The 21402-nt window shown below is 43.7% G+C and overlaps 1 protein-coding gene across 5 annotated transcripts in view; it reads left to right on the plus strand.

Moving 5' to 3' along the window:
• Positions 1-21402, plus strand: part of LOC139397936 (ubiquitin protein ligase E3 component n-recognin 3) — a 46259-nt gene that overhangs the window by 12645 nt on the left and 12212 nt on the right. The window contains exons 16-32 of one of the 5 annotated variants that reach the window (XM_071144265.1): positions 996-1129; positions 1257-1342; positions 1770-1911; positions 2830-2926; positions 4378-4522; positions 4676-4780; positions 5156-5332; positions 5605-5637; positions 9120-9565; positions 10857-10945; positions 13480-13629; positions 14527-14660; positions 15506-15616; positions 15751-15963; positions 16269-16405; positions 18373-18458; positions 21110-21212. In XM_071144265.1, the coding sequence (XP_071000366.1) occupies positions 996-1129; positions 1257-1342; positions 1770-1911; positions 2830-2926; positions 4378-4522; positions 4676-4780; positions 5156-5332; positions 5605-5637; positions 9120-9565; positions 10857-10945; positions 13480-13629; positions 14527-14660; positions 15506-15616; positions 15751-15963; positions 16269-16405; positions 18373-18458; positions 21110-21212 (2388 nt within the window). Of the gene's footprint in view, positions 1-995; positions 1130-1256; positions 1343-1769; positions 1912-2829; positions 2927-4377; positions 4523-4675; positions 4781-5155; positions 5333-5604; positions 5638-9119; positions 9566-10856; positions 10946-13479; positions 13630-14526; positions 14661-15505; positions 15617-15750; positions 15964-16268; positions 16406-18372; positions 18459-21109; positions 21255-21402 lie in introns of all 5 variants that reach the window. The other 4 variants (XM_071144266.1, XM_071144270.1, XM_071144268.1 and 1 more) reach the window with 4 other exon arrangements.

Here is a 21402-nt window from a genome sequence, read left to right on the forward strand (position 1 = left end):
CTAGTAGTCTCTCCTCCTTCAGGCTTCTTCTTTGGACTTTATATGACGGTTGGTGCATTACCGCCACCAACCGGACTGGAGTATGGACCTCAGTTCATCTTTCAATCACCCACGTGGGTTTATGTTCCAAAATACCAATGAGTTGGGACTTATAGCCCGTCAAGCATCGCAAATAGAACCAAGTTCTATTTTAGCACCTGGCTACGCAGACGCTCACAAGCATTTTGGGTGCTGTGATTTGAATAACATGTATGTGTACATTTTATTTTGCAACACGTGACGCAAGCAGTGTGGTCAGCATGTAACTCTATAAGCTGCCCTGCCCAATCAATGAACCAACGGCATTGCCTAGGCCGATATGTTCTCTCCCAACGTTTGGGGTGTAGCATAAGGTGACCAGTCCATCCAGTGTGTGTATTATAATAAAACAGTCCACACTCAATGGCGATTTACTAGAATTAGTTTAATTTTGGACTATAGGCTAGACCAGACATCTTGGGCTTTGTATTGTATAACGGCACAATTATTTTAATTCAGTTTTAATTTTTTCCAGCTTGGGCTCATAGCTTATGTCTGTGGGTGTTCTACATGAAATGCCTTTTAATGCTTTGAATTAATCATCAGCTGTCCTTTTCGTTGTTTGTCTTTGAAACAACATCCACAATGACCATGTTTTCAACCTGTTGTGAACTTCTTCCTTCAAGTTATCAGTGAGGTACAAAAAAAATGTAGCTTAACGGTGAGATTTAAAAAGCATGATACTGTTTTGATGGTGAATGTTTGCAATTTTCGATTGTATTTGCATAGAGATTTGTTAGAGACAATAGAGCCCTGAACACCAGGTCGTTAGCAAGTTGGGTACTACCAACTCATGTCCAGAGTGTATACGAGGAGATGGTCGTGTCACGGGGAATTTGACTGCGCTCATGACTACCTGTGTGGTGGGAATACGGTCACCGCAACAGCTCTATCAGTAACATGTATTTCATATACAGATTCAAAGTGGTGGACCTCTTGACCATGGCCTCTGTGCACCAGAATGCAGTACTGGACGGTGAGCAGGAGAGGCCAATGCTGGAGGGAGCCTTGACATTTCTCGTAATCTTGTCCAGTCTTCGCATTCACTTGGGTAGGTGCAGATGCATTCAGGGGAGAATAAAATTGTACATGAACAACAATTTGAATATGTTTTATCATCCTGACTATATTGGCGTTATCCGTAGATGCATGAATGAATATTTCTCCCTCATTGATAGGCATGGCAGATGATGAGATTCTCAGAGCCGAGATGGTCTCCCAACTGTGTATGAACGACCGCACCCACAGTTCACTGTTGGACCTCGTATCCTCACTGCCTTATCAGCCTCTAATTCACAGTAGAATTAATTGAATATCCTAACCCGTGGTCAGTATTTTCTCTTTGATACTCATTTGAGTTTGTAGCTGGATTTTTAGTCTCCAGATTTTGTAGTGTCAGTGGTAAAATTTTCTGAAGAACCTTGTTTGTTCCCTTGCTAGAATGTGTAATTACTCACCAAAGGCAATGTGTTGTCCCTGTTCTACAAATTGGAAAAAGCACCAATAACACCTTGTTTTCACCATACCTTCCCCTTGTTATTACATGTGAATCTGATTGTGACTGGTTTAATCGATGTAAAGTTGCATCTTTTAACACACAGCCAACAGTCTTTGCATTTTACATTTTTGGGGTCACATTTATTATGCTGCACATTTGCCTAGGTGCATACTTTCCTTAAGTGAATATTCAGATTCCTGAGAATCCCAACCCCAAGAGTGGAATCGTCCCAGGAAGCTGCAGCTTTGAGGAGATGCTGTCTGCCGTGGCTGACTTCAAAGCCCCTGTGTTTGAACCTGGGGGTTCCATGCAGCAGGGCATGTACACACCTAAAGGTAAGTTGTCCATTTTTATCTCATGGCCTGGTGTGAATTCACTAGCTACAGAATGGAAGCAAATAGGAACTTAACAGGGAGGGACCTCCCGGAGTTTGTCCAATGAACTCGTTGTCCTTTTTTTCTTTTTTTTCTTTTTGCAAAACATTTTACTATGGTGCAAAAGTTTTGCTACGGTGTGTGACTAATGCTGTCCAAATGCTTTGTTGGATCAGCACCAAGCGTATTGCTTTCCATTTGAACATAATCACAGGTGCTTTTTCACCAGTCTGCCTTGAGAGGGCACTCATGCACCACAGTTGACTATAGTTCTACCCGTACAGAACTAGTAACTTGCACAATTCACAAGACTAAATCAAAACGAGGTCAGTCTAAAAGTCTTCGTTATTGTGATGCCCTTCAGGCAGTTACATCTATACGCTTTGTCTCCCCTGTTACCAAATATAGGGCATTGCCTGCAGAGAACGGTGTATTTGTTTAAGTCAATGGCTCTTATAAAGAATTGCGTTTTATGATATCAGGATTTGTCTCATTACGTGTCCTATCTTAATATCAGCCATGTGACTTTGTTGTCTTTTGAGCCATTTTGGCCCAATGTCCAGTTTTAAATGGGTATTTCTAATGGAGACCTCACCTCCTATACGATCTGTTTTATGAGGCCATTTTCTGCTGATATGATTCTTCTGTTGGCTGGTAACAATCAGAACAGCGTTTAGTTTTGTCATTGGAGGCATCAGATTGTCTTTGCAACTCCACAGTCACTGTCATTTCACATTCCACTTGGGTGGCAGCCTAACACCACTTTCTCATAGCTCAGTAGAAAAAAAAAAGAAGAATGAATTGTATGTCGGCGATTTTATAAAAAAATAAAAAATTTTTTTAGCAGGTGTTCCTAAAGGATTTCTTTCTGTTTTCTAGAGGAGGTGTGGGAGAAGGAGTTTGACCCCATCATGGTGGTTCTCAGAACAGTCTACCGTCGTGATGTCCAGTCAGCAATGGACAGATACTCAGCATTGTAAGTTAATGGTCACTAAGCTCATCTCTTCCACCTGGAAGTGAATGGTTTATTTCATTTTTTCAATGCATGTGAGTAGTTAGGGTTTTGACGGGTTATTTATGAATACATATGTATTTTAACAGTACATTTAGTGTCTTTTTATATAGTTCTGGTTCGTTCAGTTCCACAGTTGGGATGGTAATGTTTCAACAGCCATGCCAAACTGAGTGGGTGGATGTCATGCCCTGCTGAATGTTAGAGGGTCGCTGTTCCCATCTGGCCTTGAAGAGAGTGGTTAGGCAAACAGTGAAGAGGGGGTTTAGGTCAACAATGAAGAGTGGTTAGACCAACATAGGGAGGGGGTTTAGGCCAACATAGTGAAGGGAGGACAGATGGTGGTTTAGGCAAACAATGAAGAGTGGTTAGACCAACATGGTGAAGGGAGGAAAGATGGTGGTTAGACCAACATGGTGAAGAGAGGAAAGATGGTGGTTAGACCAACATGGTGAAGGGAGGAAAGATGGTGGTTAGACCAACATGGTGAAGGGAGGAAAGATGGTGGTTAGGCCAACATGGTGAAGGGAGGAAAGATGGTGGTTAGGCCAACATAATGAAAAGTGGGGTTAGGCCAACATGGTGATGGGGTTGGTTCCAATTAGTTCTCTGTCGAGTAAAATCAATATTTCAAGGCAAACTGTAATAGAATTGAGGAAATCCTTCCCCTGTTAGATTTAGGTTGGACGTCTCCGAAGACAAATGTGATGGTTGGGGTGAAGGAGATAGTGTTAGGTTAATTTCCTGAAGATCTCTTTAAGATGTGAACTAACTGAATGTACAGAAGTGTCCTCCTGGCAGCATTTCTTCATTTGAAATAGCAGTTAAAGGGCAAGCAAAGCATACATGGGTAATGGATTTAAGGGCTTTTGTTCCTCTAGGATTTCTTCAAAACCAAATGTAGGCTATAGTGAACAAAGGCAATTTAGATATCCAAGCAATTCTATCAATGTTGAACAAGAAATACCTGTTTTTCATTTCTGTTTTGGTATTTTTCGATTATAATTTCCTCACGTTGAAAGAAACTATTCTGGTATGGAATGTAGTACACCTGATGTCATGACCACACGATAGCTTATTTCCCTTTTCAGGCATATTGCAGTTGCTATTTCCCCAACTCAGTCTGTGACATCAGGCTTATGTTACTGGTTCACACTGTTTGAATATGATGGATTGCCTGTCAGCCAGGCAACGTTTTATATAACCACAATCCTGTCATGGCTAATACTGTGACACTTTCAGCCGATTGGCTGTTCCATTGCGTAGACTGAAAGATTTTGTGTGGTAAATTACTCTAGAGGATTTAGTGTCACATTATTACCTATCCATTCAACATCACAAATGCATATCTATTGAATGTGATTTTCAATTGACTGTATTACTGCATGGAATTGACCTGATTTTGTTGTACCCAGCTTGAAACAGTCTGGGATGCACACGACAGGGAATCCATGGCCACCGTACAAAGAGAGGACTCCTCTGCACCCATGTTACAAAGGCCTGGACAGGCTGTTGCACTGCAAGACTCTTCACATTGTCATCTTCACTCTGCTTTACAAGGTGACCCTTCCAACTGCTCTCTTCATTCATATTACTCATGGCTTATTTTGTCATGCAAAAAAAACACCTGTCATTCAAAATGTAATTGTTTGATATAACTGATGGTGAGATTGCACTATGATATGAATTAGGCAGAACTATGTTTTGTTTTAGATCTGGCTGGATCACTCCAACATGTCTGAGCATGTTCTGTGCATGGTGCTCTACCTGATTGAGCTGGGCTTGGACAACCAGGTTCAAGAGGACAAGGAGGATGAGGTAAGATGTATACTGGCTTGATCACTATCTGAAATTTAGCCACTCGAAGACAACATACAAAAAAAAAGACATTGTTGGTAACATGTTGAGACATAGCCTTATTGACATAGCCTTGTTCTGGGCAATGATCTACCTATATGGTACTCTAAATACCCCAATTCATGTTAAGTTCAAAAGACTACTAGATAAAACATAGTTCACACTGTTTTTAAAACCAATGAAGGTTCAGAACTTTAAAACCAATTATCTCAATAATTTTTTTGCAGATAGTCCCCTTTTATAGTCCCAAGCTCTCAACGTGTTATTTAGTTAAAGTTTTATTAAGGGACCATCAAGGTGTTCTTCACATTAATCTGTCTCATGTACTGTGACTAGGAGCCTTGCATTGAGGAGCACTGCCATGACAGCTGGTTCCCAGGCACCAACCTCCTGTCCAACCTGCACCATGTCATCAACTACGTGAGGGTGAGGGTGCCTGAGACTGCCCCCGAGGTGAAGAGGGAGAAAGATCCCCCTCCCAGCACCAGCGCTGAGGCATCCAACTTCGGTCAGGTCAGATAAACCTCTGTCTCTACCCTGCCTGCACACCGGGTGGTACTGACACTACTTATGTATTCATACTACATTTCATGTTCAGTGGGCTCAGAATTGCTTGCCTCCGGGTAGATAAGGTATAATGTTCATTCAATACGTTTGGTATATTGGTTATTTTTGTATTATGTAGCCTGTCATATCCTCTTCCTGATGCGGAGAGGTTGCTCTTTGGCGGGTCATGTTTGAGAAGCATTTTACGTATGTTGGTTTGCCGTACTTTTGCTCCACAGAATTCCAGGCATCTGACAGGGAATTGGAGAGAGGTAGCTGTTTGCATTGGAGTGTTTGTTTGGTCATATTAAGAAGAGGAAGACCTGGTTGATTTCCTCAGGGCCTTGGAGTGTGTTCTGTTCTGACCGTTGTGTGAAAAACCTCATGTCTACGTTATGCTCTCCTCTGTTATATTTGTGTGTCTTATGATTTTTAGTCATTGAGGTTGCACTCTGCCTTGGTTTGTTTAGTGCTCTGATGGGGTTTCCCTCTTGACTGCTGAAACTACACTGAACAAAAATATAAATGCAACATGTAAAGTGTTGGTCCCATGTTTCATGAGCTGAAATAAAAGATCCTACAAATGTTCAGTCATGTGAAATCCATAGATTGGGGCCTAATGAATTTATTTCAACTGACTGATTTCCTTACATGAACTGTAACTCAGCAAAATCAATTTTTATATTTTTGTTCAGTATCATGTGAGTCTGGGTAAATGCTCTTTAACTGCACGTGACTTTGATTGGTGGCGCTCCGACTGGGCTGTATGATGTAGGTTTATTTAACAGTGCTCCGGTCCTTTGTCTGGGTTAATCACAAGCGTTTAAAAAAATAATAATTTTAAAGTTAGGGGATTACATTTTCTCTAAGCATATGAACTAGCACTCTGAGCTTCTCTTGAAAGGTTGTTGTTGCCCTCCTACGGCCTCCTCCACGTCTCCTGATGTACTGGCCTGTCTCCTGGTAGCGCCTCCATGCTCTGGACACTACGCTGACAGGCACAGCAAACCTTCTTGCCACAGCTCGCATTGATGTGCCATCCTGGATGAGCTGCACTACCTGAGCCACTCGTGTGGGTTGTAGATTCCGTCTCATGCTACCACTAGAGTGAAAGCACCGCCAGCATTCAAAAGTGACCAAAACATTAGCCAGGAAGCATAGGAACTGAGAAGTGGTCTGTGGTCACCACCTGCAGAACCACTCCTTTATTGGGGGTGTCTTGCTATTTGCCTATAATTTCCACCTGTTGTCTATTCCATTTGCACAACAGCATGTGAAATTTATTGTCAATCAGTGTTGCTTCCGAAGTGGACAGTTTGATTTCACAGAAGTGTGATTGACTTGGAGTTACATTGTGTTGTTTAAGTGTTCCCTTTATTTTTTGGAGCAGTGTATATTATTTTAATTTAAAAAATGAATTTTTTATTTTTTAGATTAAGGCTGTAACGTAACAATGTGGAAAATTCAAGGAATCTGAATGCTTTATGTACAGTACCAGTCAAACGTTTTAGAACACCTACTCATTCAAGGGTTTTCTTTATTTGTACTTGTTTCTACATTGTAGAATACTAGTGAAGAAATCAAAACTATGAAATAACACATGGAATCCTCTAGGAACCAAAAAAGTGTTAAACATATCAAAATATATTTTATTGAAGAGTCTCAAAAGTAGCCACCCTTTGCCTTGACAGCTTTGCACACTCTTGGCATTCTCTCAACCAGCTTTACCTGGAATACTTTTCCAACAGTCTTGAAGGACTTCCCACATGCTTAGCACTTGTTGGCTGCTTTTCCTTCACCATCTCAATTGGGTTGAGGTCGGGTGATTATGTAGGCCAGGTCATCTGATGCAGCACTCCATCACTCTCCTTCTTGGTCATGTAGCCCTTTCACAGCCTGGAGGTGTGTTGGGTCATTGTCCTGTTGGAAAACAAATGATAGTCCCGCTATGTGCAAACGAGATGGGATAGCGTATCGCTGCAGAATGCTGTGGTGTCCATGCTGGTTAAGTGTGCATCAGCAAAGCACCATCACACCTCCATGCTTCACGGTGGGAACCACACATGCGGCGATCACCTGTTAACCTACTCTGCGTCTCATAAAGACAGGGGTTGGAACCAAAAATCTCAAATTTGGACAGACCATTGATCAGACCAAAGGACAGATTTCCACCGGTCTGATGTCCATTGCTCGTGTTTCTTGGCCCAAGCAAGTCTCTTCTTATTCGTGTCCTTGGTGACCATGAAGGCATAATTCATGCAGTCTCCTCTGAACAGTTGATGTCTGTTATTTGAAATCTGTGAAGCATTTATTTGGGCTGCCATTTCTGTGGCTGGTAGCCCCAATGAACTTCTCCTCTGTAGCAGAGGTAACTCTTGGTCTTCCTTTCCTGTGGCGGTCCTCATGAGAGCCAGTTTCATCATGGCGCTTGATGGTTTTTGCGACTGCACTTGAAGAAACTTTAAAAGTTCTTGAAATTTTCCACATTTACTGACCTTCACGTCTTAAAATAATGATGGACTGTCGTTTCTCTTCGCTTATTTGAGCTATTCTTGCCATAATATGGACTTGGTCTTTTACCAAATAGGGCTATCTTCTGTATACCAACCCTATCTTGTCACAATACAACTGATTGGCTCAAATGCATTAAGAAGGAAAGAAATTCCACAAATTGACCTTTTTTTTTTAACAAGGCACTCCTGTTATTTGAAATGCAATCCTCATGAAGCTGGTTGGGAGAATGCCAAGAGTGTTTGAAAGCTGTCATCAAGGCAAAGGGTGGCTGCTTTGAAGAATCTCAGATATGAAATAGATTTTGATTTGTGTGACACTTAAAAAAAAAAAAAAAATGTTTAGTTTACTACATGATTCCATATGTGATGTCTTTACTATTATTCTACAATGTAGAAAATAGTAAAGCAATTTACATTAAATGTTTAATTAGTGTCAACTTTTGTGTGTGTAATTAAATAATTATGACCATCTTGTCATCTTAGTACCCCCCTCCCCCAACATCTTATTCAAATAATTTGACAGTGTGTAGCACAATACCAAAGACTTTAGAAGGGAGGAACTACCTTATTCCATAAGCTGGGATCCACATTGCAGCTGTTGCAAGTGCTCATTTTTCACTGGCTGTACGCTGGTCACAAAAATCATGCGTGATAGGCAGCTTAAACTTCAATTCAATCATTATTGGGTTAAAATATGCTCATAAATTTTATATACAGCCATCCACAATCCGTACGGTGCAAAATTAGAAAGCAGCAGTGTGATTCACATAATTACGCCATGTACATGTCAATAATAAGTGATATCTGTATCACCAGTAGGCTACACCACTGCTGTCGTCCTTATCTCCAATCGGTTATTCAACTTGGATGTATAATCTTAGTTGCACCATAGGTCTTCCAATCTTGGACTTTTGCCTTCAAAAGCCTATTCCTGTTCTTTTCCCGTGATCCATCAAAATGCATTTGGTGTGTCATCATAGTGGTCGCTGACTTGTGGTCACTTGCTCAGGCAGGAAACAAACTTAACTTTAAAAAAAATAAACAATTTAAACATCCTTTCTGAATTCAAAAGTAATGCTAGAACTAATCTAGTTCTTCAAAAGTATCTAATCCGATTACAGTATTTCTGCTGGTTATGTAACGGCTTACATCATCTGCATGTATTTAGTGAGTGCCATTTATTTGAACTGCAGGTTTGGGAAAGTGTGTGTCAGAGATCTCGTGTTTTTCTGCTGTTGTAGAACGTCCGGGAGGCGCAGGTGTTCAGCCTGGTGGCGGAGCGCAGGAGGAAGTTCCAGGAGATCATCAACCGCAGCAGCACCGAGGCCAGCCAGGTGGTGAGGCCCAAGAGCAGCTCTACACGCTGGGTCCCGCCCGGCACGCCTCCCCAGCTGGTCACAGAGATCCTGGAGATCCGCGAGAGCATGCTCTCCCTGCTCATCAAGCTGCACCAGAAGCTGTCGGCCAAGCAGAACTCTCTGTCGGCCACTTGGCTGGAGGATATGGAAACCAACAGCCACGCCCACGGGGATGGCATCACCGCCATCGAGCGCATCCTCACCAAGGCGGCCACGCGCAGCCGCCAGAGCAAGCGCAGCATCCAGGAGATCTGTGGGAAGGTCTCTCCTCCCGTCGCTCCCAAGAAGAACAGCCCCACTGACAAGAAGACCATGGACAAGGACGAGAGGTTTGTTACAGGCTCCTGTCCTGTTTGCAAAACCATGAACACCAACTTATCTGTACCACTTTTAAATTAATACAATTTTAAAAGGTTATTAGCCTTTGAAATGAGACCATCTTTTGAAGTTATTCAAAGGGCTTCTGCAGAGGGAATTTGTATTCTGTAAATCCCCCTTCACCCCACTGTGGAGTCTTTTGAAATGAAGATGAAGCCGGATTTGGCAGTTCTGCTCACATTCACCGGCCACAACATCCTTATTCTATTCACACCCCTAAAGATAATGGAATGGGCTATATATTTTTGGGTTGACTAGACCTGCAGACAAAGACAAAGGTAGCATCTCTCGCTCGCGGTGGTGCCAGGGCGACTGTGGGACAGCCAATGGCAGAGGAAAGCGGAATGGGATGCCGCACATTTCTCAGGCGGGCCGTCTGTGCCCCTGAAGCTGTCAGTGGGAATTACTGAGCTGTGGCACTCCTGTCACCATTTGTTTATGTCCTCTTATTAGGGGTCTCTATTTACATTCAACCCTGCTCTCTGGAAGTCTGCACAGACTGCACCCACCCTGCACCCAGTCACATACTGTAACCTCATTCAAATCAGACGCTTACTTTGTATGTATTGTGTCCAAATACTACAAAGTTCATCTTACACTTTATACCACGGGTGTTCAACTTTGACCCTACGAGATCCGGAGCCTGCTTGTTTTCTTTTCTACCTGATAACTAATTACACCCGTCAGGTGTCCCAGGTCTAAATCAGTCCCTGATTTTATCGGGGAACAATGGAAAAAGGTAGTGGAACTGGCTTCGAGGTTCCAGAGTTGAGTTTGAGGGCTTTATAGTATCCCTTTGTGCTAGCGTCTGAGGGGGAAAATGAGCATCTGTGACGGTCAGACAGTCACTCTGGAAATGAGAATGCACTGGTGGGTGAGTAGTGGTGATTTAATGGCTAGTCATTGAGAGAAGGGCTTTCAGTGTTATATAAAACCAAGCGTTTCCACTTACCCACAGAAGCTGTTGCTATAGAGATGGGTTAACCCCTTCAGTGTGTAGAGAATAGGCATTACTCCTGCATCAAAATAATGGAAGTCTGGGCCATATGCCTCGGCACTCTATTTTAAGTACATTTTGATTTGAATAGCGCGATAGGATGTTTATTTGTTTTTGTGTGGTGGTTTCAGACTTTCCACGCTATGCAACACTTTGACAGTTACATAAAATGGTTTGACTGATGTATCATGATGACAATTTTCTATGTAGTCTTCTATGCTAAGTTGAGTTTACTGGTCTTTCAGGCGTCAGAGGGCTCGAGAGAGACAGCAGAAGCTACTGGCTGAGTTTGCCTCCAGACAGAAGAGTTTCATGGAAACGGCCATGGATGTCGGTAAGGAGTGACCCCACAGGATACACAGGAAAGTTGATTATTCAGAACCTTTCCAAGCTTTTAGATGTACTAATATATTGTCAGATTTGTTACATGGTGTGCTATTATATTCTAGCACTTGGATACAGGGCCTGGTTCTCTATAACTTTAAAGTGGACTCTACTATTGTTGAGGACGTACACGTGCACACGTTCCATTATAGTCCTTGAAGGAAAGTTACAAAAAAAAAATATATATATAATATATATATATATATATATATATATATATATATATATATATATATATATATATATATATATATATATATATATATATATATATATATATATATATATATATATATATATATATATATATATACACACAGCTTTGCTTTTATTTATTTTTCAATGTGGCAAGGTGACACTGGCCACAGCCCTCAGGCCTCCCTGGTTTCCCCAGGCCTGTTAGGAGCAATGAGAGTAAAGCACTCCTCTGAGACTGGAGCCGTGCTGGTTGAGGGCACTGCGGATCAAAGCGCTAATAGTGGGATGGACTCACAGGGACCACCCTGACACAGTGTGATTAGTGGATGAATAATGGTCTCTGATCAGAGGGAGCACTTAGGCAGGGCTACGGATGGGCCTCCGGCTGAGCAGGCTAGGACGCCTTGTGTGCAGGGCTACATCCCAAATGGCACCCTTTCCCCAATATAGTGCACTAATTTCTACCAGAGTCCTATGGGTCCCGGTCAAAAGTAGTGCACTATAAACTAAATAGGGTGCCATTTGGGAATTACCTCTAATCTCCCTCAGGCTAACTGTTGGCTGGCTGGCTGGCTACAAGTTTCACATACACAACATCCACCTCACATACCTCTACTGTATTGGCACAACTAGGGGCAGACAGAGAGATGATCATTAACTTCATTGTGTTTTTTCTGATTTTGTCAAAAGATGTAACACAACTAAATGTATTGGCTGTATGGTTTAACAATATACATGGAGAATGTGCACTGCCATTGAAGAAATCTACCACAGCTAAGACTTGTGTTTTGAGTTAGTACTTTCACTATGTTTCTGATTCTTTTTTGTAGGTGTCCCGGCTGACATTAACCCACATGTATTGAAAGGATTTAGCTTGTGTTTGTATCTTATCAGTATAAAGAATGATCTTGACTTCTCATGGGCTACATTTGTTTCACAGATTAAAATCAAAGGTCCCAGATAATATAAATATTTGCACTGGAATTTTTACCAGACAAATTTGTCCAACAGTAAGAGGATCTGTTCAAGCATTAATCTCCCGGTGCTGCTTTTAAATAGAGTTAGCTGTACCGACAATCACGCTACAATATTGACTAGGAGTGTGTGTGTGTGTGTGTGTGTGTGTGTGTGTGTGTGTGTGTGTGTGTGTGTGTGTGTGTGTGTGTGTGTGTGTGTGTGTGTGTGTGTGTGTGTGTGTGTGTGTGTGTGTGTGTGTGTGTGTGTGTGTGAGAAATAGCATAGCAACTTAGCAAGGCAGTAGTCCTGCATAGCATCACGGGTGTCCTTGTCTCCCAGCCCTTCTCCAGCTCTGTGTGTGTGCTGTGTATACTGAGGGCCTGAGGCCTGAGCTGTTCCATTGACATCTAATGCAAACTGTTTATTTCCCCTGGAACACGCTGACCTCTCCTGAGATCATATTGCACCCTGAAGCAATAAATCAATTCCAACACGGGTTGACATTTCTACGCAAACTTTACTGTTCAAATTGAACACGGTCTTTAACATTTTAAAACTAATTTCACATCAGTAATTAATCTCTAGCGCCATGCCAATCCCTTGGACAGAAGAAGCAGAGAGCTGAAGTGTGGTTATTGGAAGCATTGATGCTAGGCACAGTGATGTTTGTATTCCTTTCCAGTACAGTGAGTGGTGCTCTAATGCACACATTAGGTGGAGTGGTAATGTGCGTACTAATGCAGTGACAAGGTTGTCTGAAAGCCTCCTGTTCTTTTGTCAATGCCTACCCTCTTTACCCACCCTCTCTCATCCTGTATTTGGGAAAAATACATGCTTTTTCACCAAAGTGGAAACGTCAAGACCCGTGTTTGCTTCACTCTAATAGAACTAGTCATTGATTTGCTCGGAGTTAGCGAAGAACAAGGTAATTGAGCATGGTATTATTTCTAGGCAGGAATGTGAGCGTATCTGCCGGTGACCACCTCTAATGGAATTTTATTATCACCCGGTTTTAGCCGGCCCCAAAAACTGCAGAGTTTCACACCACATTACCTTCCTAAAGTTTTTAATATTTTTTAAAAATTTTGCAGATTGCTTGCCAATATCTGCCCTGCGCTCCAAACGTTTTATTCCAATGTGTCTTCTCGCTGTTAGTTTAATGTCAATTGATCAGAAAAGCTGTTAAGAATGCAAAATTTCTATCCAGCTCCAACATATTATATATATTAACATATGATACATCTCCAGCATTTCTGATGAAGCTTTTGAATGTGGTATTAATCAAGTGTTTTTATTAAAGACCCAAGAGTAACCCTTTGTGCCTGTCAGAATCCCCGGACGCTGAAGCAGCCATGGACCTGGGTGCCACGGAGGTGATGGAGTCTGAGGTCCTCTATGACTGTGTGATCTGTGGCCAGAGTGGCCCTTCCACTGAGGACCGGCCCACTGGCCTGGTGGTTCTCCTTCAGGCATCGTCAGGTACTACGGCACTGTATCCCCCCCCTCAGTGTGTCACACATCTGAATTAATGGCCAACACCGTTTGCCTTTTGTCTTACCACTGTCCTGATTTTGTTGTTCAATTTCAACCACCTACAAAATGAACTAGCAATACGGAGTCAAATTTAAAGGTAGTGTATTTCATTGATATGAAAATCTACTTCCCCCTTAGCACAGCCCTTGCCTGTTTAAAGATACACCGTTATTCATGGCAGCTTAGCACCAGCATATTGGAAAATCACATTTTAATAGGCAGGTTAGCTGTTGTTTTAATTGGCTCATTTATCATTCATGTTGATCCCTGGCCGAGTTTTCATACTGCCTTTCTATGCCGTGCTGCCGGACAGGATCATTCACTGTCATGAAAATAGACGGCATGATTGATTAGCAATTAGTTGCGGTTTGGGAACGCTCGTTGCCTCAAGATCAAAAGAACACCTTATATGATCTGCCACCTGCTATTTCATATTACGCCTCTCAAAAGACAATGTAAACACTAAGTTAATTATCTGTCAGATCTTTATTGTCCTTTTCATAGATGGGAAGCCTTAATCATTTGCAGCAGAAATATAAAAAAAATCCCAGACTGCCACTGATTTACTGAGTGGATGTTCGGGAGATTAGCTGTCATTATCAACTGACGTATCAGTCACTATCCTCTGTTCCTGATGTGGGAAGAGGAAAACATCTGCGTTTGACTACAGGCACTCCTAAAACGTGACGTGTTCTCCAAGCAATCATTGCCCTTGATTGTTTTATATAAATGTTATGGTGATCTATAAATGGGAATCTGAGAGCTCATTACTCATGCTAATACATTTATAATAAAGCTCATTGTCACTCACTGCGAGCCCCCATGCTCTGATGTTTGTTTCAGTGCTGGGACACCGATGCAAGAGTGACGAGACGAAGAAACTGCCTACCACTGACGATGAGCACATCTACCCAGCGGACACGTGCGGGGCGGCTCACGACGTCAGACTCGCTCTCATGCAACGCTTCTTCAAAGATGTAGGTGTCTTGACTGGGAAAAACCCAGTCACTTAAACACACACTCTCTCTACCTCGCACTCTCTTTCCTTCCTTTAAAAAAAAAAAAAGTCCTCTACTTCTCCCTTGTGTCCTTGGCTTGGATCTAGCTAGTAAAGGCTCAACTGTAACACAGGGAAGCGTTTCAATGTAAGCACTGCCGTTTTTCTGAAGTCTTTCTCTAAGCCTATTTTATGCACATAAAGGGTGGATTCCCATCATGCATGTTGAACCTTTTTCCTCCTGAGCTGGGTTCAGGTGATTCAGCAGCCCAACCCCCAGCCAAGTGTTCCAGCCTGCCAGTCTGTCAGCAGCTCCAGACTCCAGCAGCCAGAAAACCGAGAGAATCAGACATGGAAGATTAAGACCTCCTGACAGAGCTTCTCCTCCCTCACTCCTCCTCTACCCATCTCTGGGAGTGCTGAGGCAGTTAGTCGGCGTGACAAAGAAACACTGCCACGGTCTTCGGGTGTTAGCTGCACTGCTGTTCTGTCATTTCTTGTCTCTTTCTCCAGAAAAGGCTCCTCCTGGCTTTTTCGCACATAAAAATGCTGCTGTAGAAATGTCGTTAAATCAACTTCTTGTATATATTTCTGTCAAAGGAGGCTGCTGAGGGGAGGACGGCTCATAATAATGTCCGGAACGGCGTGTGTGGAAACCATGTGTTTGATATATTTGATACCATTCAACTCATTCCGCTCTAGCAATTACCACGAGCTCGTCCTCCCCAATTAAGGTGCCACCAACCCCCTGTGGTTTCCATTCTACCGTTATGGAACTTAAGAGACTCTTGTTTGTTTTGAGCTGTTCTCTTGTCTGTTTCGCAGAGTTCCTGTCTGCAGTCGGTCTCAATAGGCTGGGAGGGGGGTGTGTATGTGCAGACCTGTGGACACACCCTGCACATAGACTGCCACAAGTCCTACATGGTGTCTCTGCGGGTAAGAGTGTCCTTATGAAAGTATGGATTAACATAAGGGTCATAACAGGACAGTCCAACCTGCCCTGTTTCCTGTAATAATCACGCATAGTTACAGAAACTTTTTAAATTTTTTATTTAATTTGTTTTACCCAGAATGACCAGGTGCTGCAGGGCTTCTCTGTGGATAAGGGCGAGTTCACCTGCCCGCTGTGCAGACAGTTTGCCAACAGTGTGCTGCCTTGCCGCCCGGGCCGGAGCACCGAGGTGGTCAGCTGGCACATGCCCACCAACAAGAAGACCGCTGTGCTGGTGAAGGAGGTGGAGGACCTGCAGGAGCAGCTGGGGCTTTTCCCAGTAAGCACCACTGTAAGGCAGAGAGATATACACCGCTTCACCCAACTCTATCCCATTGACCCCGATCACTCCACCTTAACACTTCCTGACAAATGAGACTGACGCCAACAGTATTGTAGCTGTTTTGGTGTTACTCCAGTTTGGCCTCAATACATATTTCACCTGTCATCTCCTGCCAAACGTTTGCTCTGGTTTGTTTCATGTACTCTCCCAATGATTTGCATACATGTAGGTGGCCATTATGTCAATATTACCATAGTCAACAACATTTCAAAATGGAGATCCTGCTTAGTCACTTTGCAACCTTTCCCTTCCAGACGGAGTCCAACCTGAGTAAAGAGATGGAGTCGGTCATCAAGGACATCAAGAACACCACCCAGAGGAAGTACATGGACTATGGCAAGAACCCTGGTTCCCCTGACAACGACTTCCTCTTCATGTACTCTGTGGCCAGGTGAGGGACACGACACAGTCAAAATGTCACCACAGACTCCTCTGAGATGCTTCAAAATAATGAAACCAAAGAGAAACTCCATTTATCACAGTCATATGGATAATTTTCCATTTCCAGCTCCATGAGACTAAGTGAAAGTGCACCTGGTAACTTATGGTGTGAGTCGTGCAGGCCAGGGAGATGAGCAATGGCCTGTGTTCCCGTTGCTAGTGACCCCTATGCGTGCTCCAATCAGACAGGGAGGTCCTCCTACTGCTCTCTGTTATGCAGCCAACTGACTCTGACTTTAAAACACTGGCTGCCTGGCCTGTCTGCTCCTCTCCTTTTGTGCTCTGGAAGCCAGCTCCCTGCCTTGCATTACAATGACTGGGCACAGAAAGAGAACTGCAACATTTCCTCAGTTTAGCCTAGCTGTATTTCTGTTTTGTTGCTTTTATCCATTGAGCGCACTTCTTCGCTTGAGGAGGGCCGCTTGAAAAGGCTTTTGTATCTGTAGTGTACAGTTGGAGCTTATTGAATTGTAGTCTTTGTAACTGCACCGGATATATAGATTACTTGGTGTTTTTTTTTAAGTTGCTCGGTAGCTGTGAAGGCTTTTTTGATTGGCTTTATTCATACCTCTGATTGTACTGCAGTGTGGTTGCTGGAGGTGTCGCTGGAAATTCCTCTAAGCAACATTGGCAGCTTTGTCAGTTGACGCTGCAGTAAAATGGTATTGACTGTTTGGTTCCACCATCCTTTATTACCTCTGACTGTATGGGTTTATTGCTCTGCCTCTCCGACTGATTTTCGAGCTCTTTTTCTCCAGAGTACTTATTCACAGTTTTGTCCCTTCCTGTGTTGGAGCCCAAATCTTTCTTCTTTGGACACGCTCCTCTAAATGACGTTAAATGACGCATTTATCATGGTCTGAAATTGATAATGCGTTACAGGGACTAGAGAATGGAACCGTCATTTCTATTCTCTCACCATAGGCAAAGGGTTGTGGGATGCCCTTGGCCCCTCCCAGTCTCCTCCCCCTCCCCATGCCCCTCTCCCCCTCACCTGTTTTCTCTCAACCTGTGCCCTGCAGAGAGAAGTCCTTGCTCCCTGTGTCTGGGTGCCTGTTGGCTTTCACAATTTCAGTGAACAGCGCAAATTGCCTGAGCAGTGGAAAATTCCTCTGTCGGAAGGGCGCTCTTATCAGTAGCAGCCAGATGAAGCTCGGCATGGCTGCATTATCTATGTGAAATTGCTTTTTCTCCCAGGAAGCCCGAGGATTTGCCCCCGCCTCCCCAGCCTATGGGAGGAAACGTCCAGTGCCAGGATCAAAACAACCCCTGTTCAGTCTAATTTATGCGACACCTATCTGCTTTCAATATCAATTTTTTTTCTCTTAATGGTCTTCATTTTTTTTCTTTATTTGGTTGCAGAAATTGAAATATTAAATGAAATGCTTTTGGATATGCATGGGAAATTCACAGCTGAGATTATACAAGGGAAACTGGATGGAACAGCTTTTATGCCAATGGACTAGCTATTTAAATTCTTTGTTATTGATATGAAATAGCTGGTACAAACACAACAGCTAATGTCTGCTACGTCTTCTATATCTGATGTTTCTTATAAAACGGGTGAATAGAGGGAAAGCCAGTAGTAAGTAACCTCACCAGATATTGGTGATAATTTCGCTAGTTGAGCCCTCCCGTCTTAGGTCGCTACGAGCCCTCCCGTCTTAGGTCGCTACGAGCCCTCCCGTCTTAGGTCGCTACGAGCCCTCCCGTCTTAGGTCGCTACTGCAATAGCAGGTAGATGACATGAAGGAACGTTAATAGTCCACTGTCCTGTTTCTGAATTGGGGGGAAAACTCCTGTCAGACTGCCTGAGCTAAAAAAATGGCTGTGAAAATGCCCCAAAATCTTCCTCTTGTCCTACTAAGCTCTAGCAGTTGACTGTGTGTGTGTGCTTAGTAATGGTTGCTTCCTCAGGACAAACCTGGAGCTGGAGCTGGTGCACCGTGGCGGTAACCTGTGTTCTGGAGGAGCCAGTGCTGCAGCCAAGCGCTCCTGTCTCAGTGAGTACAATACACCACTCCCCTCGCCTTGCTTCTCACTAGATTAACATGCATGAAGCCTCCTTCCGTCAACTCCGTGCTATATGAAGTGTGTTGCCCTCTACTTGACCACTAAGCTATTGTGTACATCTGAAGTTGACCTTGTGTAAAGCCATTGACCCATGTTTCATACACCAACCGTTTTGAAGTATTTTTTTTTTTAGATTCAAAGAGATGAATTAGTATGAAGCATTTTAGTCTTTGTTCTTTTACGATAAGGACCGTTGGAATTTAGGCTGATTATGGGGACTTGAGGGAATCGGAGGTGGTGGGAAGCCTTGTCCCAACGTCCCTTGTGTAATACAGTGTCTGAGGTGAGATTGAAGCCGCTCGTCCGTGTAACCGTTGGACCATTGGTAAAGATTGTCGATTTAGCAGTGGTAGGGAAGTAGACATGCTATCCCAAGTGAGCTGTTGCCGACGCTTTCTGCCGTCAGGGTAAATGAAGCAGACAAACGTGTCAAGTGCTGTTTTAGTTGATTGTGTGGCAAGGGTGTCCACTCTGGGGTGGACTGGAAATGAAGACCGAGTGATGTTGCCATCTTGAGCGGTGACTCTGCCCGCTGTGACAACAATGCCGAAGACCAAGCCTCCGACATTGGTGGTCGATTGGAGGACGACACACACACTTATGCTCAGAGGTGCAGACGAAGATGCGAGGCTCTGATTTTTGGATGGTCGACTCGAGATGCCCAAGGTGTTTTTCCTTGATTCTACTTAGTCTGTCATTTGAACTTGACCTTTTTTAATGTGTTAAACATTATGTTCTATCAGAGCTGAGCCTGGGGATGAGTGCAGTCCCTTTTCCTTCTCTGTTTAATTAGTCTGTTTAGTGCTGATAAATTCGGGCTGCTCTCTGCTCTAGTGAGACGCCTGTCACCCTTGAGTGGGGCAAAAGAGATTTCACACTAGAGGACTGCCGTTTTCTGAGCTACATTACTTGTGTAGCCACGCCGGCGGCCACATTTACTCAGTTGCAGTACATTAGTGCTGCCTCTTCGTAGGGAATGGGACATGGAAGAGGGTACAGGGGACATGCGCTAACTACTACAACCCAAATGGGTTCCTAAGCCCATATCCCACAAGGCACTTTTATCGTTTAGCTGGTGAGGATGTCATGGGCTGGAGAGTGGAGCCGGCAGTCTCTCGTGTTAAATCAACTGTGGAGAGTCCACCTTCAAATGGCTCGCCTCTGGTATAGCTGCCATTTTTGAATTAGGCCAGTCTCGTGAAGTGGTCTTAACAGTGAAGATGGCCTTCAACGTCCAATACAATACTGTTATGGTAGGTGTCTGCCTATCACGATGAGATGTGTCCAAGATAATTTCTCATTTGAAGTGTTTGTCCGCAGGGGGGTGGGTGTAAAAGTAATCTAATCCCAACATAAGTCACACAGCCATTGCAAATCTATATCGGAGGGATAACAAGTGCGGGGGGTAAAGATCATAGCAAATAGCATGAGCTTTAATAGAAAGCAGAGCCAGATCAATATCTGACGGCAAACTGAATACCTCTCTATTGTTGCTGTCAGACCGTGTGGCTGTGGGGGGGGGTACAGAACATCGCAGCAGACTGGGAGAGGAGAACAGGCACATACCAGGCAGGGGCTGACTGATGGAAGAGGTGTTAGCCATGCGAGCAGCAATTGAAGCCTGGTCCCCTGCCAGCTTGAAGGGCATTGACTGGCGATCCTTCCTACCACAGTGTCACTCTTCACATATCTTCATCCTCTAGTGGAGGGACTCTAACCCCATCTGACAGACGGAGGGACTGAAGCAGAGTCGCTCACCTCCTTCGACCTCTGTGTCGTATCCTGCTGCAGCCATGTGTCAGCTGTGGAGGGCAGTGTTGCTCTAGTTTTTGACAGCCGTGTGAGCCAACTCACCCGAAGGTCCACATTGCAGCACTGGAATTCAATGTTTTGCTGCATTACAGCTCTGTCATAACTATCAGAAGAATAAGAAGGGAAAAAAATATATATATATGTTGGGCTACAGGTCATTTGGATGTAAAGAACTGTATTAGTATTTCAGACCACTTGGTGGTTCTTCGTGAGAGAAAGTAGCCAACATGATCGCAGGTCTCTGTCAGGTGTAATTTGAATGTATTTTTGTTATTTTATTTTTTTCAAATTTCAAATAGACATTTAACTCTGGTTCTAATGAGCACTACCTTAGTGGGCCATTAAGGAGAAGTAGATGTAATGATTTTTTTTGGTGTTAATATTAAAGGAGGACATTGTTCCAGGAAGAGATGACATTTGATTGTGTGTGAGAGCGAGAGAAAGGTGTGTCGCTCTTCATGTTCCATTAGTTCCACAGTGAACAGGTGTGACTCCTGAGCAGAGAGGATAGCTGGGAGCGGAGTAGTGCCGTCTATCCATCTGGCCTGCTTTGTCCCAGCCGCTACCCAGCCAAACCATTACGCTCAGTGCAATCAGTTCAAGTCAACTGCATCTGTCATTTTGATACACTCACAGCTTGGTGTGCCAGTAGGCACTGGCCAGTGGACATGCAGGTGGCCAGCTACAGTTAGCCGTCCCATATCTGCTCCAGTGTTTTGATCTGACTGACCATTTTTAAATCCATGTTTTTTTTCCTTCTGTCTTTCAGATCAGCTTTTCCATGTGCTTGCCATGCACATGCGTCTGTACAGCATTGATTCTGCGTACAATCCCTGGACCAGGTTGACCCAGGTGGCTCAGAGAAGAGACGAGTGAGTGACGGCCATCCTAAAGCTACACTACACAGACATTCGGTACTCTACTCTCCTCGCCCTGCAGGTCCACTACACACACTGAACCCCCCCCCCCGAGTCGTGCAGATCCACCTGACATCCCTACACCCCTCTCCTAAGTCCAGTTTACCCTAACAGTCCATTCAACACATACGCAACACACGCACCC

This window comes from Oncorhynchus clarkii, chromosome 3, assembly GCF_045791955.1.
Source record: "Oncorhynchus clarkii lewisi isolate Uvic-CL-2024 chromosome 3, UVic_Ocla_1.0, whole genome shotgun sequence".
NCBI lineage: Eukaryota > Metazoa > Chordata > Actinopteri > Salmoniformes > Salmonidae > Oncorhynchus > Oncorhynchus clarkii.